The sequence below is a fragment of the Trichosurus vulpecula genome, chromosome 8 (assembly GCF_011100635.1).
Source record: "Trichosurus vulpecula isolate mTriVul1 chromosome 8, mTriVul1.pri, whole genome shotgun sequence".
Classification (NCBI taxonomy): Eukaryota; Metazoa; Chordata; class Mammalia; order Diprotodontia; family Phalangeridae; genus Trichosurus; species Trichosurus vulpecula.
The window spans coordinates 74406251-74432565 of NC_050580.1; the positions used below are offsets into that span (position 1 = coordinate 74406251).

General features: G+C 41.1%; 1 protein-coding gene across 1 annotated transcript; it reads left to right on the top strand.

The window, feature by feature from the left end:
• Positions 1-934: 934 nt before the first annotated feature.
• Positions 935-26315, top strand: C8H10orf53 (chromosome 8 C10orf53 homolog). Its single transcript, XM_036735936.1, has 3 exons — positions 935-1333; positions 22742-22861; positions 23970-26315. Exons 1-3 carry the CDS (start codon positions 1237-1239, stop codon positions 24032-24034), a joined length of 282 nt encoding a protein of 93 aa, XP_036591831.1. The 5' UTR covers positions 935-1236; the 3' UTR covers positions 24035-26315.

Genomic DNA, 26315 nt, shown 5'->3' on the forward strand with positions numbered 1-26315 from the left:
CTGCGCCTAGATCCTAGAGACATCCTGTTCCCCTAAATTTTTTTTAAATCTTTTATAAAGGGAACTAGTAGCTGGGGAAGAGAAGGAGGCAGAGATCGGAAAACGCCTAATATAGAGGCGTCTGAGCAGTTTTAAAGGAAAACAAGGAGCTGGAAGAGTCAGAATTGAGAAGAGAGTGCATTCCAGGTATGGAGAACCACCGCAAAGGTGCAGAGATCGGAGATCCTTTTCAAGAAACGGCAAACAGGGTACGCGGGCATAAGTTGGAAAGACTCGTGTAAAGGCCCTTAAAGGCGAATGGGAGGAACTTATGTTTGATGCTGGAGATAACAAGGAGACCTAGTAGTTTCTTCAGCAGGGAAGTAGCACTGTCACAAGCGCACTTGGATGAATCCCTGACACGTGTGCGAGGAAGGACTGGAAGCTGGGCTCAAGCAGGAAGGCCGGTCGGGAGACTATTGCCACAGCCCGGGACTGGGAGGAAGGCTTGATTTAATACTTCGGGAGCTCCTCTACCCTCCTCCGTTTTTGTTACTGTTCAGTGCCGTCTGTCTGACTCTTCCTGGCCCATTTGGGGTTTTCTTGGCCAGGATAGTTTGCCATTTCCTTTCCAACTATTTTTTTTAAACAGGTGAGGGAACTAAGGCAAACTTGGTTAAGTGACTGGCCCAGGGACACAGCGCCTGAGGTCACATTTGAATTCAGATCTTCCAGGCCCGGGGGAATCTAACCACTTCGCCACTCAGCTGCCCCACCCTCCTCCAGTAGAACAGCCGGAAAAGGCTGCCTCGTTCTCGGCGGCCGGTTTCCTTAACTTCACCCGTTGGGTGAGCCCACCACGGGCCCCCAGGCCTGCCCCGCCGGCTTTCTATCACCATAAACTTCATAAGGCCGCCTTCTATGACTTCATTGACCAGGCCCAGCCAGAAGCGCGGCCCAGGCCACAGGCCCGGTCCGCGCTTGGAAGGCTGGCTCCTATCCAGGTACCGGATCCCACCACATCCCACTGGGGCCTCTCCCAAGGAGTCTCCTCCCTCACTTCCCCCTTCCTCCAACCCTCCTTTGTCCTCCAACCCCTCCCTGCAAGACCCGCTAGGGACCGGAAGAGACTCCACCCCTAAAAACCTAGGCCGCGCCCACAGGGCGCCCATTTTGTCCCCAGACCGCACCGCCCACCCGTCCGCGGCCCGCGCCGAGTCTGCGCCTGCGCCTGCGCCTGCGCCTTCGGAACCCGAGATGCCGAAGAAAGCTCTCGTCTTCATGCGCTATGGGCCCTACCGTCCTTTGAACCTGACTGTGGAGCACCGCACCTTCCGCCTGCAGGGCCTGCTAGGTGAGCTTCGGCGGAGGCTCGGGGGGCGGGGCCTAACCCACGGGGGCGGGGCAGCACGGCCACGTGCTCCAGGGAGCCGCTGCGGGAACAGAGCCTGGGCTGGAAGCAGAGAAAGGCGAGGTCAAGTTCTTCTGCTTCCTGCGCCGCTGTCTGGAGGCCCCGGGCAAATGCATTGTGTCTCTGTTTGCCTCAGTGCCCTCATCTGTAAAATGGGTATACTGATAGCCTCTCCCCCGGTGATTGTGAGGCTCAAGTGAGATAATAATTGTAAAGCCCTTAGCACAGAGCCTGGCACACAATAGGTGCTCAATAAATGCATGTTTCCTTCCTTCCTTCCTTCTTTCCTCCCTCTCTTCTTTCCTTCTTCCCTTCTCTCCTAATTTCCTCCCTCTTCCTTCCTCTCTACCTCGCTCTCTTCCTCCCTTCCGTCATCCTCCTTCCCTCTCTCTTTGTTCTTTCCCTCCCTTCCTTCATTCCTTCTTTCCTTCCTTCCCCCCTTCCTCAGAGGACAGAATAAAAAGAAATGGGTCAAAGTTGCCAAGAGGCCAGTTAGTAATGTGACGGGAAAGTTGCCGACAATTACAGCCGTTCCAGAGTGAAAAGGTCTGCCTTGAGAACTGTGGGTTCTCACTCAGTGGCAGTCTCCAAGCAGAGTCTAGATGACTAGTCTGGTGTGTCACAGCTATGGTACGGATTGGACTAACTGCCCACGGAGATGTATCTCTTCCAACTCAATGATTCTGGGATTAATACAGCACCATATTTCTATGCTTTCTCAACCTGTGTGATTCTTATGTCTTTCCAAAAATCCTTCATGAAAGACTCCCTCAAACTGATAGAGCCTCCTAGGATTTTTTCCTTATCAAAACCAGTTCTTCCATTCAGTTAGACAGTAAAAACTTAGTAAGCGCCTAGTAAGGCACTATGCTGAGTGCTCAGAATATACAGAAAGGTAAAAGACAGCCCCTGCTTTCAGGGAGCTCACAGTCTTAATGGATTCATTTTAAAAGAATTTATTTAGTAATAATAACTTATTCGTTTCTATAAACCATATGGTGATTTTCCTAAGTACACATCTGACCATGTCATTCAGTTACTCAATGAACGTCAGAGACTCCCTATCACCTCTAATATCAAATTTAATCTCCTCTACTTAGCTTCTAAAGCCCTTTACAACCAGTCCATAACCTCTGTCAATCAATTTCCCACACTATGGTCTAGAACAGTTTGAGCGGTCTTGGTAGCAGTGTCAAAGAGGAGGTATTATGAGAGAGATTATCATGATGGTACACGTAGAACCCAGCAACTTGATTAGATGTGGCAGGTGAGGGAAAAGAGACAGACAAAAGTGACTCTTGAGGTTTTTTAGCTTACGTGAGTCAGAGGATGGCAATGCCATTTTATAAGAAGAAAAGAAGTTAGAAAAGTCTTCAGGGCTGAGGTTTAAGATACCAAAGTAGTAATGTCCAAGGGGGCAAATTAAATTCACAACTAGAGAATTCTGGCCAAGATGGTTGCCTAAACAGAGACAGACTGACCAGCTACCCTACTCCACCAAAACCTGAAATTTCTCCAAGAAGAAATAATGATTAAGAAATCCAATCAAGAAACAAAATCCATGGGGCAGCTAGGTGGCACAGTGAGTAGAGCACTGGCCCTGAAGTCAGGAGGACCTGAGTTCAAATCCAGCCTCAGACATTTGACACACTTACTAGCTGTGTGACCTTGGGCAAGTCACTTAACCTCAATTGCCCTGCCTTCCCACCTCCAAAAAAAAAAAAAGGAACAAAATCCAGTCCAATCAAGAAGCTAAAGTAAGTGACTTCTTCTACCCCAAAACTGTACAAAAAGGGAGTCAGTAGTCCATGGATGATTGGAAAGGGGACCTCCAAAAAAGCCAGCATCCAAACAGGCAAACAAGACAGCGGCCTCCACTGCAGACCAGTCAGAAACCAGGACAGCCTGTGGGGTTCTGTGTCCAGAGGCAGCAGAAGTGAAGGGCTTCCACTAGAGAACCCCAGGATGATTTGAAACTCACAGCAAGGACTTCTGAAACCCCATGAAACAGCAGTAGCCAGTGCCAGCATGACTCTTAATTGGGACACCCCAGGGCACTGAGATTCCTTGCATTCTGCCTTGAGATGCTATAGAAAGCCCTGAATATCCAGCACTCTGGACCTTGAAGATCAGGAGAGGGGTGCTGACCTTGGAACATGGGGACCTTGGGCAAAACCAAGCAGGCCCAACCTTCCCACCCAAAAGTTCAGCATGGGATATACAGCCTGCCCATGGCACAAGACCCTAATTCAGGAACTAAAGAAATGATTTGTGAACCAAAGGGGCAGCTAGGGCACAGTGGATAGAACTGGTTTGAAGTCTGAAAGTTGTTCAGTTATTTTCAGTCATGTCTGACTCTTCGTGGCCCCATTTGGGGTTTTCTTAGTAAAGATACTGGAGCGGTTTGCCATTCCCTTCTCCAGTTCATTATACAGATGAGGAAGCTGAAGCAAGCAGGGTTAAGTTATTTGCCCAGGGTCACACAACAAGGAAGTGTCTGAGGCCCTACTTGAACTCAGTTTGCTTTAGTTTCCTCATCTGTAAAATGAATTGTAGAAGGAAATGGCAAACCACTACAATATCTTCGCCGAGAAAACCCCTAAATGGGGCCACGAAGGGTCAGACATGACTAAACAACTCAACAACAGCAACAAACCAAAGAAAACACAACCAGTAGTTGGTTTTTTTTAAATATCAAAGTTGCAGGATATAAAATAATACTACATAAGTCATCAGCCTTTCTACATATTACCAACAAAACCCAGCAGCAAGAGATAGAAAGAGAAATTCCATTTAAAATAGCTGGAGAACAATATGAAATATTTGGGAATCTACCTGCCAAGACAAACCCAGGAACTATATGAACACAATTACAACACGCTTTTCACACAAACAAAATCAGATCTAAACAATTGGGAAAATATCAATTGTTCAAGGGTAGGCTGAGCCAATATAATAAAAATGATAATTCTGCCTAAACTAATTTACTTATTTGGTGCCATACCAAACTACCAAAAATTATTTTATAGAGCTAGGAAAAAAATAACAAAATTCATATGGAAGAACAAAAGGTCAAGAATATCAAGGGAATTAGTGGGGAAAACTGCAAAGGAAGAGGGTCTAGCAGTACCAGGCCTGAAACTATCTTATAAAGTGGCAACCATCAAAACTATCTGGTACTGGCTAAGAAATAGAGTGGTGGATCAGTAGAATAGATCAGATACACAAGACATAGTAGTAAATGACCATAGTAACCTAGTGTTTGATAAACCCAAAGACCCCAACTTCTGGGATAAGAAGTCACTGCTTGACAAAAACTTCTGGGAAAACTTGAAAACAATACAGCAGAAACTAGATATAAGCAAACATCTTATACTGTATGCCAAGATAACTTCAAAATGAGTACATGTTTTAGACATAAAAAGTGATACCATGTGCTGGTAAGCAAAATGGGCTCTTAGCACTTAGTTCAACCACGTGCCCTTGAAGAGTTTGGCCTTTGTTTCCTTGATTAGATTCAGGTGTTCTTGGTGCCTCCTTGCCCCAGGGGAGGGCCTAGTTTACACATGAGTTTGAGTGACATGTCTGGGACAGCAGAGGCTTTTAGACCACGTGGGTTTAAGTCGCCTCTTTGTGACGATTCTAGGTCACATGGATGAGTCGCATGTGTGACTCACCCCTGACCCTGAGAAAGATATAAAACCAGGGGTTGGCTTTCTATTTTTTGGAGCTCTTACCCACAGCAGTGGTGGCGCGAGTGACTCTGGGCCAGCCCACATTATGAGCTCCCCGGCTGAACCTAGATGTTGGTAACTATGAATATGTATTTGGTCTGTCTGTCAATGTTTGTAATTTGTTTAGGGCTCTCACTCTTGGTGGCGTGCGGAGACTCTGGGCAGCTGTAGCTAAGAAGCCCTCCAGCTTGTAACTCGGATGCTGGGACTTTGTTGAATTCTGGTAACTATGTATTGGGATTTGAATCAGACAAAGTCTGTCTGTCCATGTTTGTACTTTGTATTTTGCTCTGAAGTTCAGGGTAGTGGTTTTTTTCCCCTGAACTAAGTGAATGATATTTGTATGCTGAATTAAAGTAAGCTTGTCAACCCCTTAACATTTCTTTCCTTACTAAAGCAGATCAAAAGAACCTGTGCTTTTGCAGCATGCTGGTAGCGTTCTTGTTGTTGGGGTTGTGTTGGTCTTTCACCCCCACAACAGCTGCTGGCCAGATTGTTGAAACATACCATAAGCAATTTAGGAGAACAAGGAATAGTTTACCTGTCAGATGTATAAAAAAGGGAAGAGTTCGTGAGCAAACAAAAGATAGAGAGCATTACAAAATACAAAATAGGTATTTTGATTATATTAAATTTAAAGGTTTTTGCACAAACAAAACTAACACAACCAAGATTATAGAAGAAAAGCAGAAAGTGAGGACAATCTTTATAGGAAGTAACTCTGATAAAGGCCTCATTTCTCAAATATATAGAGAACTGAGTCAAATTTATAAGAATATGAGCCATTCCTCAATTTATAAATAGTCAAAAGATGTGAACAGGCAGTTTTCAGATGAAGAAATCAAAGCTATCTATAATCACATGAAGAAATGCTCAAAATCACTTTTGATTAGAGAAATGCACATTAAAACAACTCTGAGGTACCACCTCACACCTATAAAATTGGCTAATATGACAGAAAAGAAAAGCAATAAATGTTGGACAGGATGTGGGAAAATTGGGACACTAATGCACTGTTGGTGGAGTTGTGAACTGATCCAACCATTCTGGAGAGCAGTTTGGAACTATACCTAAAGGGCAATCAAATTTTGCATATCCTTTGATCCAGCAATACTACTACTAGGTCTCTATCCCAAAGAGATCATTAAAAAAGAGAAAGGACCCTGATATACAAAAATATTTATAATAACTCTTTTTGTGGTGGCAAAAAAATTGGAAATTGAGGGGATGCCCATCAATTGAGGTATATAAATGTAATGGAATTCTATTGTGCTATAAGCAATAATGAGCAGGCAGATTTCAGAAAAACCTGAAAAGACTTATATGAACTGATGCAAAAAGAAATGAGCAGGACCAGGAGGACATTGTACACAGTAACAGCAACATTGTGTGATGATCAACTATGAACGAATTAGCTCCTCTCAGCAATACAATGATCTAAGACAATTCCAAAAGACTCATGGTAGAAAATAATATCCATATCCAGAGAACAAATTGTTAGAGTCTGAATGCAGATTGAAGCGTACTATTTTCACTTTCTTTCATTTTTGTATGGTTTTTTTTTCCTTCCTTTCTTCTTTCACAACATGACTAATATGGAAATATGTTTTACATGATTACGCATAAATAACCTGTATCAAATTGCTTACCATTTCAGGAAGAGGGAAGGGGAGGGAAGAAGGGAGAAAAATTTGGAACTCAAAATTTTTGAAATAATGAATGTTAAAAATTGTCTTTACATACAATTGGAAAAATAGTATACTATTCAAATGTAAAAAAGTAAAAATTGTAAAAAAAATGTAAAAAAAAATTTAAAATTGCATACCTAGAGATCCCACCAAAAATAATATAACAACTATAGCAACTTACTGGCAGAGATTTAAAATAAAAAAGTGGATTTTTCCGCAAAGACTACATAAATACCTAGAAGAAGTAAAGCAAGAGATTTTTTTAAAAATGAAATAAAAGCTCTGGTAGAAAGACTTGTAATGAAGAATAAATAATTTAGAACAGAAAGTAGCAGTCCTTGCTCAAGTAATGGCCTCACTGAAAACTAGGATAGACCAAACAAATCAATGACTCTATGAGATAGCGAGAAATATTAGAACATGTAAGATATATGATATCAAAAACAACCAAATACGAAAACAAGTCAAAGAGAGGTAATTTAAGAATCATCAGACTCCCTGAAAGCCATATATTTTTTTAAATGGACATTTTATTTAAAGAAATCATAAATAAAAGCTGCCCAGATCTATTAGAAACAGAGGGCAAAGTGAAGATAGAGAATCCACCTATCACTTCCAGAAAGAAACCCTGAAAGAAAAGATCTAAAAGAATGTTTTAGCCAAGGTCTAGAACTTATCTAAGAAAAAATACTGCAAGCATCCAAAAAGAAGCAATTTAAGTATCACAGTCAGGATCACATAAGACCTAGCAGCTTCTACTATAAATGAGAGGAGATCTTGCAATGCAATAGTCCAAAAGTTGGAAGAGATAGGCTTATATAATCAAGACCAGCTTATCCAGGAAAGCTGAATATAGGGAGGGGGTGGGTGGGATGTGGGAGGAAAGTGAATTGATTTTTAATGGTTTAATTTCAAATATTAATGATGAAAAGAACAGATCTCAGTAGGAACTTTGAAATGCAAACACTAGAGTGAAGAGAGGTTTGGAAAGGTAAATTTATTTAAGCAATTGGAGGGGGCTGTATAATGATGTGCTAATATTCTCATAGAGGGAAAAGAAACAAGTGTTCTTTCAGAAATTGAATATCTTCAAAGAGTATTGGGGGAGTTAAATAAGAAAAACAGAGGACCTGTAGGTGGATTGATTCTATTCTGAGGATTTGAAGATGGAAAATAGAAAGGAGGATAAAAGGAATACATTACTATAGAAAGGAGGAAGAAGGAGGTGAAACTCACTATACAGTTTGGTGTAGAACTATATCAAACTCATGAGGGAAACAAGAATAATGGGAGCAGGGGTAGCGATGGAGGTTGAGAAGGTTAGGAAGAAAGATAATCCCAGGGAGGAAATTGTTGAATGCAAAACAAACTCCCTGATCTTGAAGTGGGATTGAAAAGAAAAGGAATTAAATTAAAAGAACTAGTCTAAAGGGGTTCCCATGAATGCTGTACCAGTTGTGGTATAGGGATATAATAGAATATTTTGCTCCATTAGCAGTAACAAAAGACAATTTGAAAGAATTCTAGATGGCATGAACTGATCTAGAGTAAAGTAAGCAGAACCAGGAGAACAATCTTTACAAGACTATATTGTGAAGAAAAACAACTTTGGAAGACTTAAGTTTTCTGATCAATGCAGTGGCCAACCATGTAAACTTCTCCCACTACAGCCTATGTTGCATATCCTTAAAGGGCCCCCACTGTAACTCACCAGTCCTTTTACTTCGCTGTCTCAATCTCCATTGCATGCATTCCAATCCAATTCTTCTTTCTCTCTATACTGTCTCTCTTGACAATCACATTCATTCCCTCCCATGGCTTCTCCCTTTGTACCATCTCTGTGCTGATGATTCTCAAATCTCTCTTTCCTAAGCTTCAGACCTGCATCTTCAGCTGCATAGAGTATGTGCATACCTGCATGCCCAATCAACAGATTAAACTCAATTCAACACAACTGATCAATACTTAAAACTCAGCTCAGTCCAAAATTGAGTTCATTATATCACCCCCTAAAACTTTTCCTCCATCCCACTTCATTATTTTTGTCTGGGATACCAACGTTCACCCCGTATTCCATGTTCACAATTTTGGGGTCTTTTTTTATTCTTCCTTATCTCCAGCTTCTCATAGGCAATCAACCAGTTAGCAAATCTTGCTGCTTCTGTTTATGCAACCTTTATCATTCCCATTTCCATCATCTTGTTACAGATCCTTATTATCAAATTACCACCTGCCTGGAATGTTGCAAATCCTAATGAGTCCCTGCCTCCACTCTTTTCCTTCTCCAATCCATCCTTCATACAGATGCCAGAATAATTGAGTTGGCAAGAGATGGCCTAGGACTGAGAATTAGCAGGGAGAGAATAACATAATCTGTAATAGGAGAGGGATTCCAGGTTGGATTAGAGAGTAATGCTGAAATAACTGACCATTGGTTCAAGATTGAACACTGAATCAGGTGAAGAGAGAAGGTGAATGATGGCCTCATCAAGAGACCAGGCATCACGAGGAGCAAGCAGTGATCAAAAAGAGAGAGATGGCAGGACAGGAGATTGTGACGAAATATGAAATGGATATTTAACAAGAAATATTTGCTAGCCTCCCTGTCTGAAGCTTTTCTTTGCCTAGTTCACTTCTCTCTATCAGCTAATCCACTAATAGTTGCCAGTAGGAACTGACCCTTGAAAACAAAATCCACTCTCATTCAACTGACAGACAAAGCAAATCACTCTTGTTTCCCTCGGTGCACATCAGCAATGGCTGTTAATGACAGCGGTGGTTACATCTCCCACACATAGGGGAAGAAGAGAACTCTCCCTGTGTCTACCTCCTAACAATGACATGTAAATTGCTGGCAGAGAGTGTGAAATAACTTTTGCAAAGTGTTCCAAAGAATTTTTCTATTTTTGTTCAGTTAGCACAAATCCTACTTAAAGAATGAGGTGTCAGGCCTCAAAGAGGCCTTCCTTCTGTGGGGGGCTTAATAGCTTTGGGTTGATTTATCCAGAAGTTTAGCCAGAGCTTTTATGGGTATTCCATTTCAGGGAAGAAGTTTATCTGGCTTTTCTTTTCATACCCAACATGTAGCAAATACTGAGAACTTGAAAGATTGGTCCTCAGTGGATAGTCATGACATTTAAAGAATAGTGGCACTTTCATTAATGCTTAATAACTTGTTACCTCAAGTTCCCGTTATGTTGCCGAAGAATAGCCTTCCAGCCCTACGCCCATTCATTCCTAAGCAGATATAAAGCTGGTAGACCGTTGTTGTCATTCAGTCGTGTCTGGCTCTTCTTGACCCCATTTTGGGGTTTTCTTGGCAAAGATACTGGAGTGGTTTGCTGTTTCCTTCTCCAGCTCATTTTACAGATGAGGAAACTGAGGCAAACAAGGTTAAGTGACTTGCTCAGAGTCACATAGCAAGTAAGTGTTTGAGGCCAGATTTGTACTCAGGAAGCTGAGATCACCTGACTCCAAACCTGGCACTCTCTCCAACGCCCCACTTAGCGGCCCATGGTAGACCTTATGAATGTTAAAAATACATTCTCCTCCATGATAATGGTTTTTATTTTTTGTTTGGTTTTTTTAGTAGCCGATTAGCTTATTATTTTATGTCTGTCCACCAGCAACATATTTATAGATCAGAGATCTTGCACCCTTTTCCCCCCTTGAAGATACCTCATGTAAATATTGCATCCACCTCGTTGTATACAAGTTGTTTCCCTAGAAGAATGTAAATGCCTTGTGGATAAGGATCATTACCTCTTCTATCTTTATATCCCCAGTGCTCATTATAGTGTCCTACACACAATAAGTAGTTAATTAATGTTGGCCTAACTGAATTACAGCAGGCAGAGATCTTCAACAGTATGTAGTGTGCAGGTTCTTAACATAGAATCTATGGACAGATTTCAGGAGGGACTGGTGAATTTGGATGTGGAAAAGAGCATATTTTTATGTCAATATAATTGTTGTAATTCTATGTATTTTATTTTCAGCATTTTAAAACATTATTCTGAGATGGGGTCCACGAATTTATCAGGCTGTTGAAGGGGTTACACAAAAGAGGCCCTGATCTGTTCCAACCCTTTCATTTTACAGATGGAGGAACTGAGTCCCAAAGAAATTAAATTTATATATATATATATAGTTAGAGAGAAAGAGAGAGAGAGAGAGAGAGAGAGAGAGAGAGAAGAGTAAATAACAGAGCTAGAATTTGAACTTGTCTATCACATTCCCTTCCCACTACACTATAGCTGTCTTTCAGCATCTCTTCCCCCCCGCCCACACACACATATATCCCCATACTTGGCTCACTGTCACCAAAAAAAGAGTATTTGGAATCGTTCAGAGTTTTCATTATGTTTTGAGATTCCCTGATATATGATTTTATAAAAGATGGGGTAGGGAATAGAGAAGATACTTATAAGTATTTTTCCATACTATGCTCTAATTTAGTTTTAAAAAAAATTCTAAATGCTTCAGGCTTGGTTTTGATTATTTTACAGGTTAAATCATGTTTGCCACATAGAGAATGCTTTCTTGCTTTAACACGAAAAGCTATAATGATGCTGATGTGATCGTTATGCCCCTACCCCACCCCCAATAGGATAATTGGAGGGTGGTCTACTCTCTATTTTAATTCCTTCAGACCCTCATTACTGCACATCAAATGAGAGTACATTTCCAAGGGAATGATTCCAGTCACTGTAGGCAGCCACGAGGGGTCATGGAGACAAAAGTGTAGATCACCCACTTGCTACTTCCAGATATAATTGTACCTCTCCTCACCCTGTGCTGTTGGCACTGTTGGAACTGAGGGTGTGTAAACCCACGGGAACCTGTATCTATAAAATCACAGTAACTATAGCAGTCCTTGTTTGTGTTTAAGGCGGTTTAAAAAATAGAAACTACTTTAATTCAACAAACATTTGTTAAGCAATTAATATGTGCAAAGTATTGTGCTGGGTTCTTGGAGTGCAAAGATGGATCTGCCAGAGAAAGTAGCTTACGGTATAGTGGGAGGCAAAAGGGGGAAGAGTATCATATATGCAAAAATAATTCTGATGTCAGGGGAGAACAATAAGCGCAAAAGAAAGTTCCAGTCAATGTGCTATGACCAGTTTGAGTCACAGGTAATGATAAGATAATGATCAGCTGGTGAGAAATCAAAAAAGGCTTCATGGAGGAGGTGGCATCTGAATTGAAACTTAAAGAACAGGAGGGCCTTCCATGGATGGAGATGGGTTGGTGGACGCAGCACCCCTTCTAGCATGTTAATGGGCATGAACAAAGCCATGGGGATTAGGAAAAGGGGCAGAACAAGAATGGAGGACATAGAATAGTCCAATTTTGATGAAATGCAGAATAATAACTAGCGTCTATAATATATATCTTTCGGGTTTGTGAAGTGCTTTACAAATCACTCATTTTATCTTCACAACAACCCCTGAGAGGTGCTTTTAGTGTCTCCAACTTACCAATAAGAAAACTGAGGCAAACAGGGTTAATTGGCTTGCCCAGGGTCACACAGCTAGTAAGTGCTTGAGACTGGATTTGAACTCTTCCTGGCTCCAGGTCTGTTGCTGTATCCATTGCCAAAAAGGGCAGGCAGACATCAAGGTGTAGTGGTTCTTGGATGCCACGATCATAAAGCTGTAGGTATTACAGAATAGCAAGGAGAGCTACCAAATGTTTTCAAACAGAAGAATATTGTGATTAAAGTAGTCTGTTTGGAAGGTTATTTGAACTGTGATGTGAAGAGCAGTTTTGAGAGATGAGAGACTAGTGACAGAAACAGCAAATATGTCACTATTTTAGGAGAAAAGAGATGATCTGAACTAGGATAGTTTTCATAAAAATGGAGATGACAAACATGAGGGATAACCGGCATGTGGAAGCAGAATCAGTAGTACTTGGCAATGCTAATGCTAATACTGTCCCAGCAGTATTAGTAGCAGCAGCAGTAGTAGGAGCGGCATGGTAGACACAAATACCAAGTGGGAAAAGAGTTGAAGAATGAGTGGGGTCATGATGAACTGGAGGCAGAGAGTCACTGGTTAGATTGAATTATTATCTTCACCAACCAAAGATGGAGGGCCTACCTTACAATTCTCCTAGGCTGTTAGAACAAGAAGAGACTTTAAAGATCTAGTGCAGGGTTTCTTAACCTTTTTTGTGTCATGGGCCTCATGGCAACCTAGTGAAGCCTATGGACCCTTTCTCAGAATATTTTTAAATGCATAAAATACACAGGATTACAAAGGAAGCCAATTATGTTGAAATACAGATATCAAAATATTTTTTAAAAAAAATAAAAATGCTCACAGACACCTAGTTAAGAACCCCTGACTTAATCCAACCCCTTTATCATTTTGCGTGTGAGAAAACTGAGGCTCAGAGAGATTAAGTGACTCACATTGCATACAAGTGGCTAACTTGGAAGCAGAGCCCAGTTCTTTTGACTTCTACTCCAAGTCTTGTTCTACTATGCCAATGGATTTTTTTTGAATAAATACACACATAGGCCATCACAGGCTTGTACCAGAAATCTTTCCACCTTGGTAGGACCCACCAAAAACCTGGAGTCTGCTGACATGGCCTTCACAAACACAAGGTTACCTCCACCCCATGTTAGGCCTTAGAGGAAGACTTTAGGGGAGTATTGAAGTTCAATAAAAACAAATACACATTTATGAATATATCCCAAATATACCAAAGAAAAAGGCCTTGAATTCTTTCAAAAAATATTTTAAAGCAGATTTTTTGATCTCTTTTGGTTTTTCATTGCCAGCATTTCCCCCTGTATCCTTCTTCCTCTTCCCTCCCAGTGTGACATCCCTTATGATGATTTAAATTAAAAAAAAAAAAGAAGAGAGATTTGAGAATCATCAGCATAGAGAGGTCATTAAATCCAGGTGAGCTGATGAGATCACCAAGCAGTATGGAGGGAGAAGAAAAGAGAGCCCAGGACAGAACCCTGAAGGACACTTCCCATTAGAAAGCATGATTTGGATGAGGATCTAGTAAAAAAAGACTGAAAAGGAGGGTTCAGAGAGCCAGGAGAGACTGGTGTCCCAAAACTCTAAACAAAGGATATAGGGGAGAACTCATTCTAGCCAGGTGAGAAATAAAAAAGCTAAGAAGCTTCAGAGGCAGAAATCACTGTGTCCTGACTCCAAGCCCAGTTCTCTATCCAATATGCGGTCAGCCCTTTGTAAAGAAACATAAAAAGAAGGGCATCCTATTTCAAGCAAGGCTGGGACTCCTACTGAAAAGTCCAGACCTTCACAGGGGCTCAGCTTTGTGAAACCTGTTAATCCATGGACATCAACCAGAAATATGAACCCTAGGAGGCTCAGGGTTGCTGCAACTAGTAAATGTTAACTTGTTTAACTTGAAGATTCAAGGAAAAGTGAATTCACATCTTATCTGGGTGGCACTAAAGGGGTGGGACTACATTCTGTAAAGGGGAGGATCATCTTGACCAGAAACATTTCTTTGAGTGGAACTGACTCTCTTCATCTCAGTTGCTGAAGGAAAGAAGCTCCAGAGGGAGAAAAATGCTACCAATATGGAAATTGTCCAGAAACTGCAAAGTGAAATCACCCGTAGCATCCATAGGACCTACTTTTCTCAGCCAGTAACCATGGACTTCATACACAGCTTTTGCCAAGCATGTCTCTCCAGGAGCTGGAAAGCAGAAGCCATGCCTTTCTCTTGTCCTAATTGAAAGCGGGTTTCCCAGGTCTTTCCCAGCACTTGATATAAGCCTGGAAAAGCTGACTGACATCAGTAAGCAGCTCAGCTCACTTTGTTTGCACAGTACTGAAGGACAGAGCCAAAGTCCCACTCACAAGGAAGTCATCAAGTTCTTCTGTGAAGAAGACCTTGCCCTGCTGCCAAATGCCAGAACATGAAGCTCACAAACTCTCCCGTGTAGAAGAGGCTGCTCATGATTACAGGGTGTGTCAGTAGGCAAAATGGCCTTTGTTTTCTTTGAGTAACTCAGTTTATTTCATTAAGCCTTACTAGGTGCTGGGCCCTTGGGGCCCAAGGTAGGGCTAACTCCAGGGAGGGCCTAGTTTATATGTCTGGGACAACAGAGGCTTTTAGACCACGTGGGTTTAAGTCCACCTCTTTGTGACAATTCATGGGGCTGGCTAAGGGGAGGTGTTAACTCCAGAGCCATGCCCTATTGGGTGTTAACCTAATCTATGTGGATGTGAACCTCCCAGGGTCCTAAGGGGAGGGGCCAACTCAAGAACCAATTGGCTCTGTTCATTCAGGCAATGCTTGATGATGTCAAAAACTCTATAAGAGGAGAGGAGACAGCTTGAAGACCCCTTTTCTGTTGGAGCAGCAGCGGTGACGAGTGTGACTCTGGGCCAGCCCTTGTTCCGAGCTCTCAGGCTGAACCTAGATGTTGGTAACTATGAATTGTATTGGGTCTGTCTGTTGATATTTGTAATTTGTATTTTGTTCTGAAGTTCAGGGTGCTGGTTTTTTCCCCTGAACTAAATGAATGTTCTGAAGTTCAGGGTGCTGGTCTTTTTCCCCTGAACTAACTGAACGCTGTCTGTATGCTCCCCTGAACTAACTGAATGCTGTCTGTAAGCTTGTCAACCCCTTCACCTTGCTTTCCTTGGTTAAGCAGATCAAAAGAACCTGTGCTTTCCTGGCGTGCCAGCAGCTTCCTGGGTGCTGGCTGTGGGTGGATCTTACACCCCCACAGAATCTGCTAGACGGATTGTTAAAACACAGGGAGAAGCTCCAGGAGATGTGGAGCCACCTGGGAAAGGATTTTGAAGAAACCAGGGAACTTCTCTCTCAAGAGGAGGAAGAGAGGGAGACCTTTAGTTGGCTGGTGTTGGGTGATTACAGGAGAATATTGCCAACTGCACCACTTCATGGTAGAGGAAGAATACCAGTGCATAGAAAGGTTGAAGGAAGAACAAAAGACCAGGAAGGGTAGAATACCTCGCATATCCAAACCCTTCAGGAAATCATGCTATAGCTGCAGGAATCAAGCCACAGACCCAATGCTGAGCTGCTGCAGGATGGCAAGGAGCTGTGGGAAAGAAGTAAGTCAGTGTCATCCCAAAGGCCCAAGGCTGTCATCCCAGAGAATATCCCATCATTGGGATGGTAGACATCCTCAACAAATTCAGAGAGGACATCCAAGTGCATCCCAAATCAGCCAGTTCCTGCTTGACTATTTTGGAGGATCTCAAGTGTACAAGGGCTGGAGAAGTTGGCAAGTGGAACCAGCCATCCTGAGAACTCCACTTGTCATTACGCCTTTGCTGGGCAGACCTTCATCTCAGGCAGACCCTATTGGGAGATGGATGTGACACAAATATCTCAGTGGAAACTGGGGATCCATACCTCCCACTTAAGGACAAGGTGGGGAAGGAGCCTGGACTCACATGCATCTCTTTTCCTGCTTTGCTGTGTGAAGAAGGAAGATCATTACTATTTCCAAACTTATCCTGTATCACTAAACCATCAAGTGAAAGGCCCTATGCCTAGGCTCAAGGTGCATCTGGAATATCCTTTTGGCGCTATCCTCTTTTACAGTGTTCTCCAACACTCCTTCATTTATAGATTCTACCCTATTCCATTCACAGAGTCTGTCAGGGCCAAATTTTCTCCTGGCCCTCCACTTCCAGGAACAAAGGCTGGTCCCATGACTCTCTGTACAGTTGACTCTCATCTTTGTGCTTGCTGTCATTCATCTGTTTGAGCATTTCTCCATGGAGGAATTCTCAACCCACCATTAGGCTGTCTGTCTGTGGTCCTTCAAGGGCACCATCATCCTTCTTGTCATCCAAGCTCATAATCTAGGTCTCTTCCTTGCCTCCTTACTCTTTCACCCTGTGCACCGCACCCCCCCCCCCCCACCATATCTACTCTATTGCTGTCTTATTGATTCTACCTTCAAAATGTTCCTCATATATTCCCCCTTCTCTCTTCTGACACTGCCACCACTCTGGTGCAGACCCCCATCACAAAACACCTGGACTATTACAATAGCTTGCTGCTTGTTATTCCTGTCTCAAGCCTCTCCTCACTCCAGCCCATCCTATATTCAGCTGATAAATTGATATTCTTAAAGCTCAAGTCTGAACATGTCACCCCAAAAGTCAATACAATCTTGTGTCTCCCCACTACCTCCAGGATTCAATATAAAATCTTCTGTTGGCCTTTAAAGTCCTTCATAACCTGGCCCCTTCCTACCTTTCCAGTCTTTTAAACAACTTATTCCTTTCTATATACTCTGTGATTTCAGTGACACTGGCCTCCTTGCTTTTCCTCCAACAAGCCTGTCCATCTCCTGACCCCAATCATTTTCTCTGGCTCTCCCTCATGCCTTGAATTCTCTCCTTCCTCATCTCTATCTTCTGGTCTCTCTGGCTTTCTTCAAGTCCTACCTAAAACTTCACCTTCTGCAAGAAGCCTTTCCCAATCCCACCTTAACTCTAGTTCCTTCTTTTTCTGATTATTCCCAATTTATATATATGTGTGTATATGCGTATGTGTATATATATATATATATATATATATGTGTGTGTGTGTGTGTGTGTGTGTGTGTGTGTGTGTATATATGTATGTGTGTATATATACATATATGTATATATGTGTATATATGTATATATATATCTATATATCATTTATCTATGTCTATCTATATATCTGTGTGTGTGTGTGTGTGTGTGTGTATATATATATATATATATCATGTTTGTACATAGTTGTTTTCAATTTGTCTCTCTCATTAGATTGTAAGCTCCTTGAGATCAGGGACCACCTTTTGCCTTTGTATCTCCAGTGCTTAGTACAGTGCCTAGTAGGCACTTAATAAATGCTTATTGACTTACCTTGTTGTATTGTTTTCCTGACTACTTACTTCATTTTGCATCCGTTCATATAAATCTTTTCATGCTTCTCTAGAGTCATAACATTTGTCATCTTTTACAACACATAATATCCCAATGTTATTTACCTCAGTGTGTTTAGCCATTCCCCAATCCATGGGCATCTGCTTTGTTTCCGTGGGCATCTTTCTTTTGTTGTCCAGTCATTTTTTAGTTGTGTCCCACTCTTTGTGACTCCATTTGGGGTTTTCTTGTCAAAGATAGTGGAGTAGTTTGCCATTTCCTTTGCCAGCCCATTTTACAGATGAGGAAACAGAGGCAAACAGGATTTTTTAAATGCTGCCATAAATATTTTGGTGCATGCAGAGGCTTTATTTTTTAAATGTCCCTCCTTGGAGTATATGCCTAGCAGTGGAATCTCAGAGTCAAAGGGTATGAAGGTCATTGCTTTTTTTTAAAGTTACGTACAATTTTCAGAATTCTCTGTTGTTGTCTATCCTTGAGGCTACCCAACTGAAAACAGCTGATGAAACTGATCACACAGCCCCTGGGTGCTCCAGGAGAGCTCTCTCACTAATTGGAATCTTTGCTGTGTCACTTTCTGAAGTTTCTGTCTTCAAAATGAAATTAAAATTCTGCAATTAAATATTTCACAGTTGGAATTGGTTGTGCTGAACTGATCGAAAGATGAGGTGGACACATGCCAACATTTAGACAAGGCACTTGTCACAGTAATTAAATACAATTAATTGGCACATTTGTCTACTTTTCTGAAAGCAAGATCAAATGAAATATGAGGATTTTAAAAAATAGACAAAAACAGCTGCCTCTTTTGACTTCTCTTTTCAGTTTAATCACTTAGAGTACCCTCTTAAGCCTTAGTGAATCATCATTATTTAGCTGAACAAAAAGTATTAATTTATGAGTCACAGAACCCAATAGAATGTCATGCACTTAGTGAGTACTCAGTGAATGTCATTTGAGGACTATCATTCCATTTTATAGATGAAAAATCTAAATTAGAGAAATAGAACCCCTTGAATCACCCTGGCACAATCATGCAGTGTGGTAGTGTTGGATTGGAAGTCAAAGGATCTGAGTTCTGTCTCTGCTCCTTAGGTCTCAGTGGTTCCCTCAATCTGTTAAATGAGAGATTTGTAATAAATGGCCATGCAGGTTCCTTCCAGATCTAAAGCTGTGATCATATGAATTTCTTAGTTCGTGATAGAATCAGGACTAACTGAATATAATTCTCCTGACTCACAGTTGAGGCTATTTAATTTCAAGTAGTGAGTCCCCTGTCACTGGAAGTATGCATGGCCACTTGTCAAGGATATTGTAGAGGGGATTTCTTCATGGTGCTGGTATGGGTTAAAGTGATCTCCATGTCTCTTCTGCTCTAAGATCCCATGACTTTTTGGACAAACACCTAGTATCATGTAATAAGTATTAAGTGTCTAAAGGTTAGCATGGCAGGGTGGTGTCAAGCTGAGGCCATTACAAGAGCTGCTGGTGGGTCTCCCTGCCAGAGTCTCTCCCCATGCCAGCTGCCAAAGTGATCCTCCTAGAAGCCATACCACCTCCCTATTCAGTAAACTCCAGTGGCTGCTCTCACCTCCAAGAATGAATATAAAATCCTCTGTTTATCATAACCTGCCCCCCACCTACTCCTAATCCTCCCTACACACACACACACACACACAGCGCAATCTAGTGTCACTGATCTTCGTACTGTTCCTCCATCTCCTAATTCCGTCATTCTCTCTGACTGTCCCCCATGCCTGGAATTCTCTCCCTCCTCATCTCTGCCTTCTGATTTCCCTATGTTCCCTATGTTCCTTCAAGTTCCAGCTTCTCCAGGAAGCCTTTCCCAACCTCTCTTAATTCTAATGCCTTTCCTCTGCTAATTGTTTCCAGTTTATTCTGTATGTAACTTGTTTGTACATAGTTGTTTGCATGTCTTCCTCATTAAACAGTGAGCTCCTTGTAAGCAGGGACTATCTTTTTTTTAAAACATTCATCTTTTATAAAATTTTGAGTTCTAAATTGTCTCCCTCCCTCCTTTCCCTCCCCCCCCTCCATAAGATGGTAAGCAATTTGATATAGGTTATATATGTGCAATAATGTGAAACATTTCCATATTAGTGATGTTGTGAAAGAAGAAACAGTTTGCGAAAAAAATTACAGTTTGCAAAAGGAAAAAAAAATAAAGTGAAAATAGCATGCTTTGATCTACATTCAGATGCCATCGTGAATAACACTTTCCATCATGAGTCTTTTGAAATTTTCTTGGATCATTATATTGCTGAGAAAAGTGGAGTCACTAATAGCTGATCATCTCACAATGTTGCTGTTACTATGTACAATGTTCTCCTGGTTCTGTTCCCTTCACTTTGCAGCAGTTCATGTAAGTCTTTCCAGGTTTTTCTGAAATCTACTGAGTAGGGACTGTCTTATGCTTTACTTTGTATCCCTGATTCTTAGAACAGTGTCTGGCACACAGTAGGCACTTAATAAATCTTTATTGACTGGATAGAGAGCTGTCTTTGATTTCATGAAGACTTTGGTTCAAGTCTTGACTCTGACATATACTGGCTGTGTGAGACCCTAGCCAAGTCACAACCTCTTCATACTCTACGCAACTCTATAAGACTTTATGTTGCTGAGAAGGTGCCAACCTTTCCACCTATATTAGCAGAGAGAGTTTTCTTACCTGGAAGTTCACTATACCAAGGAAATACCAGGCCTGTCCCTATATCTATCCCAATGAAGCATCTACAAGGTACAAAACACTTTTATAAGAACTGGCATGGATACAAAGTTTGAATAAGATCCAGCCTCCTGCCCTCAAGGAACATATAGACAAGTATCTAGATAAAGTGAAATATGTATGCTCTTAGCCAGAGATGCTAATTTTGCTTAGAAAAAAAATAAGGTAGCAGAGTCAGGAAAAGTGTGTCTACAGTTGCATAGCCATCTTTAAGAAGGACTTTCAATCTGTTACCATCACCATTGACTTGAGAGGCTATTCAATATTTGGCACTTACAAATTGAAGATTTAGTCATTTTTTTAGGGCAGCTAGGTGGTGCAGAGGACAGAGGTCCTGGAATCAGGAACACTCATCTTCCCGAGTTGAAATCTGGCCTAAGACACTCACTAGCTGTATGACCCTGAGCAAGTCACTTAACCCTGTCTGCCTCAGTTCCTCAGTCTATAAAATGGCAAAATCTGACATGACTAAAACAACTGAACAACATTTTTATTTGGGGAAAAAAAGAAAGTACACCATTAATTTGATAACTATAGTGGTATATATAATCACATTTTGAGAAGAAAATAAAAACAAATGTCACCTTCCTTCCCTAGACCTGTCTCTTTGTCTATAAAAATAGTAGATTTAAACTAGATCATCTCTAAAGTCTCTTCCAGCTTTAACATTCTGAGTTTTTCTTGAGTAATCTATCCCCTTACTTTAAAAAAAAATACCAACACCAAACTTTTGGGACAGTTTCACTGCCTCAAAAGTTTTGTCTCAGCCAAGAACTTAAGAATTAAAGAAACTAACATCAATTTACCATAAATTAGAAAAGGCAGAAGGGGAGAGCAAGTCAGCGCTCATGCCCTTATTTTTGCCTGGGTGCACGTCACCTAATTTATTACTACTTTCCACCTGTCACTACCCTCAATGGGAAGCCTTTCCTACCTTGTGGGGAAATTCAAGCAGTAGGCATCAGCTACGGAAGCTGCTACATCCTTTTTCCTTAGACTAAAGGGAAATTCCAAATTTCCAAAACTGAGACCTGAAAACTTAAATACAAACACATTTAAAACAATCCACAATTCATTTTTCATTTTCTTCCCCTCTCTCACAAACAGCCAATATTCCTACAGCCCCCTTCCAAGTAATCTTTTGCTTTAATGTCCTCTACTAGAGAAATATCAAAAGAATGAGATTCTAGCTAACTTTACCACTGACTGTGGTATAACTCAGTGACTCACTATTCTTTGGTTAATGGGGCTGAAGATTTCAAGTACAAATCAAAGCTGCTGATGTTGCTACTGGTGGCATCATCTACCCCAGCATAACCATTCCTGTTTCAAAGAGAAAATATCAGGAAAAGAGGGACAATTAAAAGAAAATATATGGTATTGAAAAGTCCAAAGAATTTAATTTTTATGTCCTGGCAGTTTTTCCCAGGTGAGTAAAACATAAATTGATTATAAAGAGCATTTCAACTCCAAAGTCTGAAAGTGAGAGTGAGAGTGAAAAGGCTGGTGTGTAAGCCTAGGCACAAGAAAGCCCCAATAGGCTCTTAGCTGTCAAAGCATTCATAAAAGCTCATTTTTCAACAGTTATTACGAAGCTGTTTGGTATTAATCTGGAAAGAAAGTTAATCTCACCCTAAAGCTGGGTTCATAGCCTTTTCAGTCAGGGTTTTTCTTTAGTGATTCTTAGGCCTCTATCAGGATTCAAGCTAAGTCTTTATTGATTTTGGCACCAGGAGCTAGGTGTTCTGTGTGTTGGGAGTGAGAGGGAAGGAGCAGATGGTAGAACCTACTGTCAGTTTGGGGAGTCAAGATTTACCCATGGGACATCATTAGAAAATCATCCTCGATATCACCATCAGTTAAGAAATATTCATCATTATATTAGATATGAGCCAAGCATAGTGAATTCAGTAGCCTTGAATATGCTGAATTGAATTGGATGTTAACCTGAAATAATTTTTGTTGTTTTGTTTGAGACTTGGTTTTATTTGTTTGTTTTTTGGTGTGTTTTCAACACAAATGTATTAGCTTGTTTTCATAGAATACCAGCACTGGAAGGAGTCATCAAGATCGTTCACACCAACTGTCTTATTTTAAAGATAAGCAACTCTGAACCCCACAAGGAGGGTGATTCACTTAGGTTGTATGGATAGTGGCTCAGAAGAACTAAAAGCTGTGGTTTCCGGGCCCTTCTAACCACAGCTCTTTCTACTCACCAGTTTGTCATTCATAATAACGTGAAACGATCGCATTTCGCCTGGTGCACTTTTCCTCTTTTTCAGATGTGTTACAAAGAGCCGGACACCGTGTCATTCTACAGAAGACAGAAGACTGGGATGCCCTAGAGCTCATAGTGAATGGTGAAGTCGTTTTCCAGTGCAAAATTAGCGACTTGGACTTTGGTAAGTCCCCAGTCAAGACCCCAAGAGCCATTTTCCCTCTAGAAGAAAGGAGATTGCCTCTGTATTTATTAACATGGAAATAACAGCAGTGTTTCCTACTTCAGCATAAGTGAAGGGTCACTCAGTGCATTTAAAATCAATGCTAAAATCAAGTGCTTTTGCCAGCACTTCCAATCCGGAACAGGACTATAGGAGCTGGGTGGTATCTTAGCATTCCAGCTTCTTTGTTTTATACTCTCAGAGGGGAAGTCAATTACCCAAGGTCACTAATGAGTTAGTAGTGGCAGAGCTGGGGCTAGAATGCTATGGTCTCCTGACTCCTAAACTGAACCTCTTTCTACTACACTGTACTATGGGGTTGCAGTGATTTCTTCCAGAATAATAGACATTTAACAGGTTGGTTTTTTTTAATACTTTCTTAAAAAAAAAACAACCCCAGTTTCTGCATGAAGACTTCAGATGATTACTATTGTTTTCCCATTCCTATCCTGTCAGATATCCACCAGTTAAAGTCATCTTCATTGTCATCATAGCTAGCACTCATACAACACAGCACTGCGCTGGGCACTTTATAAATATTATCTCATTTGAGCCTCACAACAACCCTGGAAGGTAGGTTTTATTTATCCCTGAGGCCAGGCTGCCTCTCATGATGCCTCTTAGTACTCATGGCACCCAGCTCAGTGTATTGTTCAGTGCCTTGCGCATAATAGAGACTCAATAAACATTTGTTAAACTGTTCCTGGCCTCCAAAGGTATAGGTCCTTTTGAAAAGCATAACAAGGTTTGCTAGGATAATTAAAGGCAATATTCTAGGGAATATTCCATTAATAAACTCAATTGAAGGACTTACTCTAGCATCAGAGATTACTTCTAAAGAAATTCTATCTGAAGACTACATGTGGCTGAACTTACTCATTTCTCAGTGTCATAAGCTGAATTTAAACTTTGGCAGTCTCACTATTGGTCCTGCTAAAGATTGGTAAGTATTACAGTCATCCTTCTAATCGTTTTTAGAAATCCCTTTTTAAGAGAAATTGAACAGTTTAATAAAATGATACTGGACTGTGGAGAAAGCTAACCAACTGAAATCTTTTTTTTTCCCTAGGAGGTGATGGCAAATTAGATCCACTGTGTGAAATGGCCAAGCTAGCAGTGCAACTTGCCTACTAATGAAATAGACATATTTCCCCATCCACGAGGCATCCCTCTTGGCTTGGGGTGATTCCCAACTCCTGGAATGGCAGGAAACAGGTAGTTTGTGGAGATGAAAACAACTCACTTGGCATTTGCCAAGCTGTAGAATTTGGCTTGTCTCTGGATGGTCCACGGTTATGCGAAAAGAACTCCAGGAACTTGGTGCAAAAGCAAAGCATTTCTAACCTGGCTCCTGGGAAACACAATGCATCCGTCTCACACCACAAATAATAATAATGATAATAAGATTGTGCCTCTCGCAGCATCTCTCAACCCTGACCTGTAGGGAGGATGGCTGCAATTATGGACTACAGAGTCTATCAACTGTGGCATTGAGCTGAAGGAAAATAATTAAATACTGGCTTATAACAGCAACACCATCACTCAATAATAATGTTTAGTTGCCAGAAGCTGTGAGGAATCCAGTCTATAGTAAGGAAGAAGCTGAGCAAACATGAAAGTTAAAGATTTTTGAAGCTAGAATTGAGTTCTTTGAAAGTCTGAAACCTAAAACTCAGAATTCTGAGATGCTTCTTTTGCCCCTACAATTTTAATTCAGGGCCTGATTGTGAAGGATCTTAAATACCAGGCTAGGTAGTTTAGAATTTATTTGGTAGGCAGTAAGAAGGTTTTAAGCAAAACACTTGATCAAAGCAGTTCCATGGAAAGATTTAGGGGGATACAGAAGGTACCCCAGATTTGGTGGTAGTAGTGTATGTACAGAGTATATTGGAAATGAGAGAAGTTAGAGGCAGCGCTATCTAGAAGGCTATTATAATTGTCTAAGCATACTGCAATAAGAGTGAGAACTAGGACAGTGGTAGTAGAAATAGACGGGAAGGGTGCATATGAGAGAAATTATGAAGGAAGAATTGATAAGACTTGGTATCTAATAGAATATGAAGGCCGACACAATGGGAAATTCAGGGCAATGTTTCTATTACTGGGATTTGGGGAACTCTCTAGGGTTGATCAGGCCCCACAGGTTAAAAGGTGAGGTCTGAAGATGGGGGGCGGGGTGTAAGAATCAGCTTAAGTTTATCGCTCCTATCCACTCCCTGGGTCTGAGTCATGGCAGCCAGTTTGCTCTAGAAAGACATTAGCCAGAGGAGCAGTCTTCTTCCTATAATACATTTAGCATACATCCATATTGCAAAATAACCAATTCCCTGCTCTCATTGGCCTTCCAGCAGCACATAATTCCTCCATTAATCTAGGGCACTTTTGCTTGGGAGCCTCAGCTATTATCTTTGTACCCCAAGACTTCACTTCTCCTAGACACCCACTTTGCCTTTAGAAGAGTGTGATTGGGGTTTCAAGTTTTTGAAGGGTTGACATGTGGAAGGAAGGGTCAGACTTGTTCTGCTTAGCTCTAGGGGAGAAATGAGGACAAGTTGCCAAGAGGCAGATTTAGGCTTCAGGGAAAGCTTCCTAACGATTAGAACTCCACAAAAGCAGAATGTGAAGCCTCAAGAAATCAAAGATTCCCATCACCGAGAGGAGGAGATCTACTTATTTAGAATGCTTTGGACTAGATGACCTCTGATGTCTTTCCCTTCCAACTCTGAGGTCCTGGGATAATTGAATTAGTACTGTAAAATTATCTAAAATTAGTCAGCTAAAACAAGAAAATTAAACGCTTTGGGCCATTAATATGAGCAAAACCAGGTGTCTTAGAAGGGGAAAAATGAAAAGATTTATAAGAGGAAGAATTGGAAACATAATATGGTCTTTAGAGAAAATAACAACTAAAATGTGGCAACAAACACAGAGTGAACAAAGATTTAACATATAATCAGTGTAGGAAATAATCATGCCCAAAATGCTTTGTTTTGTTACCATTTTGGAACCATGCACTAATTCTGAAATGAACGTCCGTAGGCATTTAGTCAAGCAAGCTGTTTTACCCATGGACTTCAAATTAGGAATCTTTAGAAACACATAATCCTTTCTCTAGTGGGGGAAACCAAGGGAAAATGCAGTGTTCTTTAGTTCCCATTTCCAGTTTTGTATAAGCTGCAAATTTGACAAGCATACCACCTGTCTTGATCCAAGTCCTTAATAAAAATATTTAAAGAGGGCCAAAGAAGGAGTCCTGCAGCACCCTACTGGAAACCCTCCTCAGGACTTATATCAATATTCAGTTGATCCTTTCACACAACCAGCTCTAAATCTAGCTCATTAAACAATTGTTTGTCACTTGTTTAATACTGTTTGATATCTTGATGGGTTTTATTAAATGCTTCATTAAAATTCA

What these genes read in the sequence shown, in the direction of transcription:
- C8H10orf53 (XM_036735936.1), top strand. Translation starts at nt 1,237, where the DNA reads ATGCCGAAGAAAGCTCTCGTCTTCATGCGCTATGGGCCCTACCGTCCT. An exon ending in CCGCCTGCAGGGCCTGCTAG is followed by an intron (nt 1,334 to 22,741) that starts GTGAGCTTCGGC and finishes CCTCTTTTTCAG; the next exon opens with ATGTGTTACAAAGAGCCGGA. An exon ending in AATTAGCGACTTGGACTTTG is followed by an intron (nt 22,862 to 23,969) that starts GTAAGTCCCCAG and finishes TTTTTTCCCTAG; the next exon opens with GAGGTGATGGCAAATTAGAT.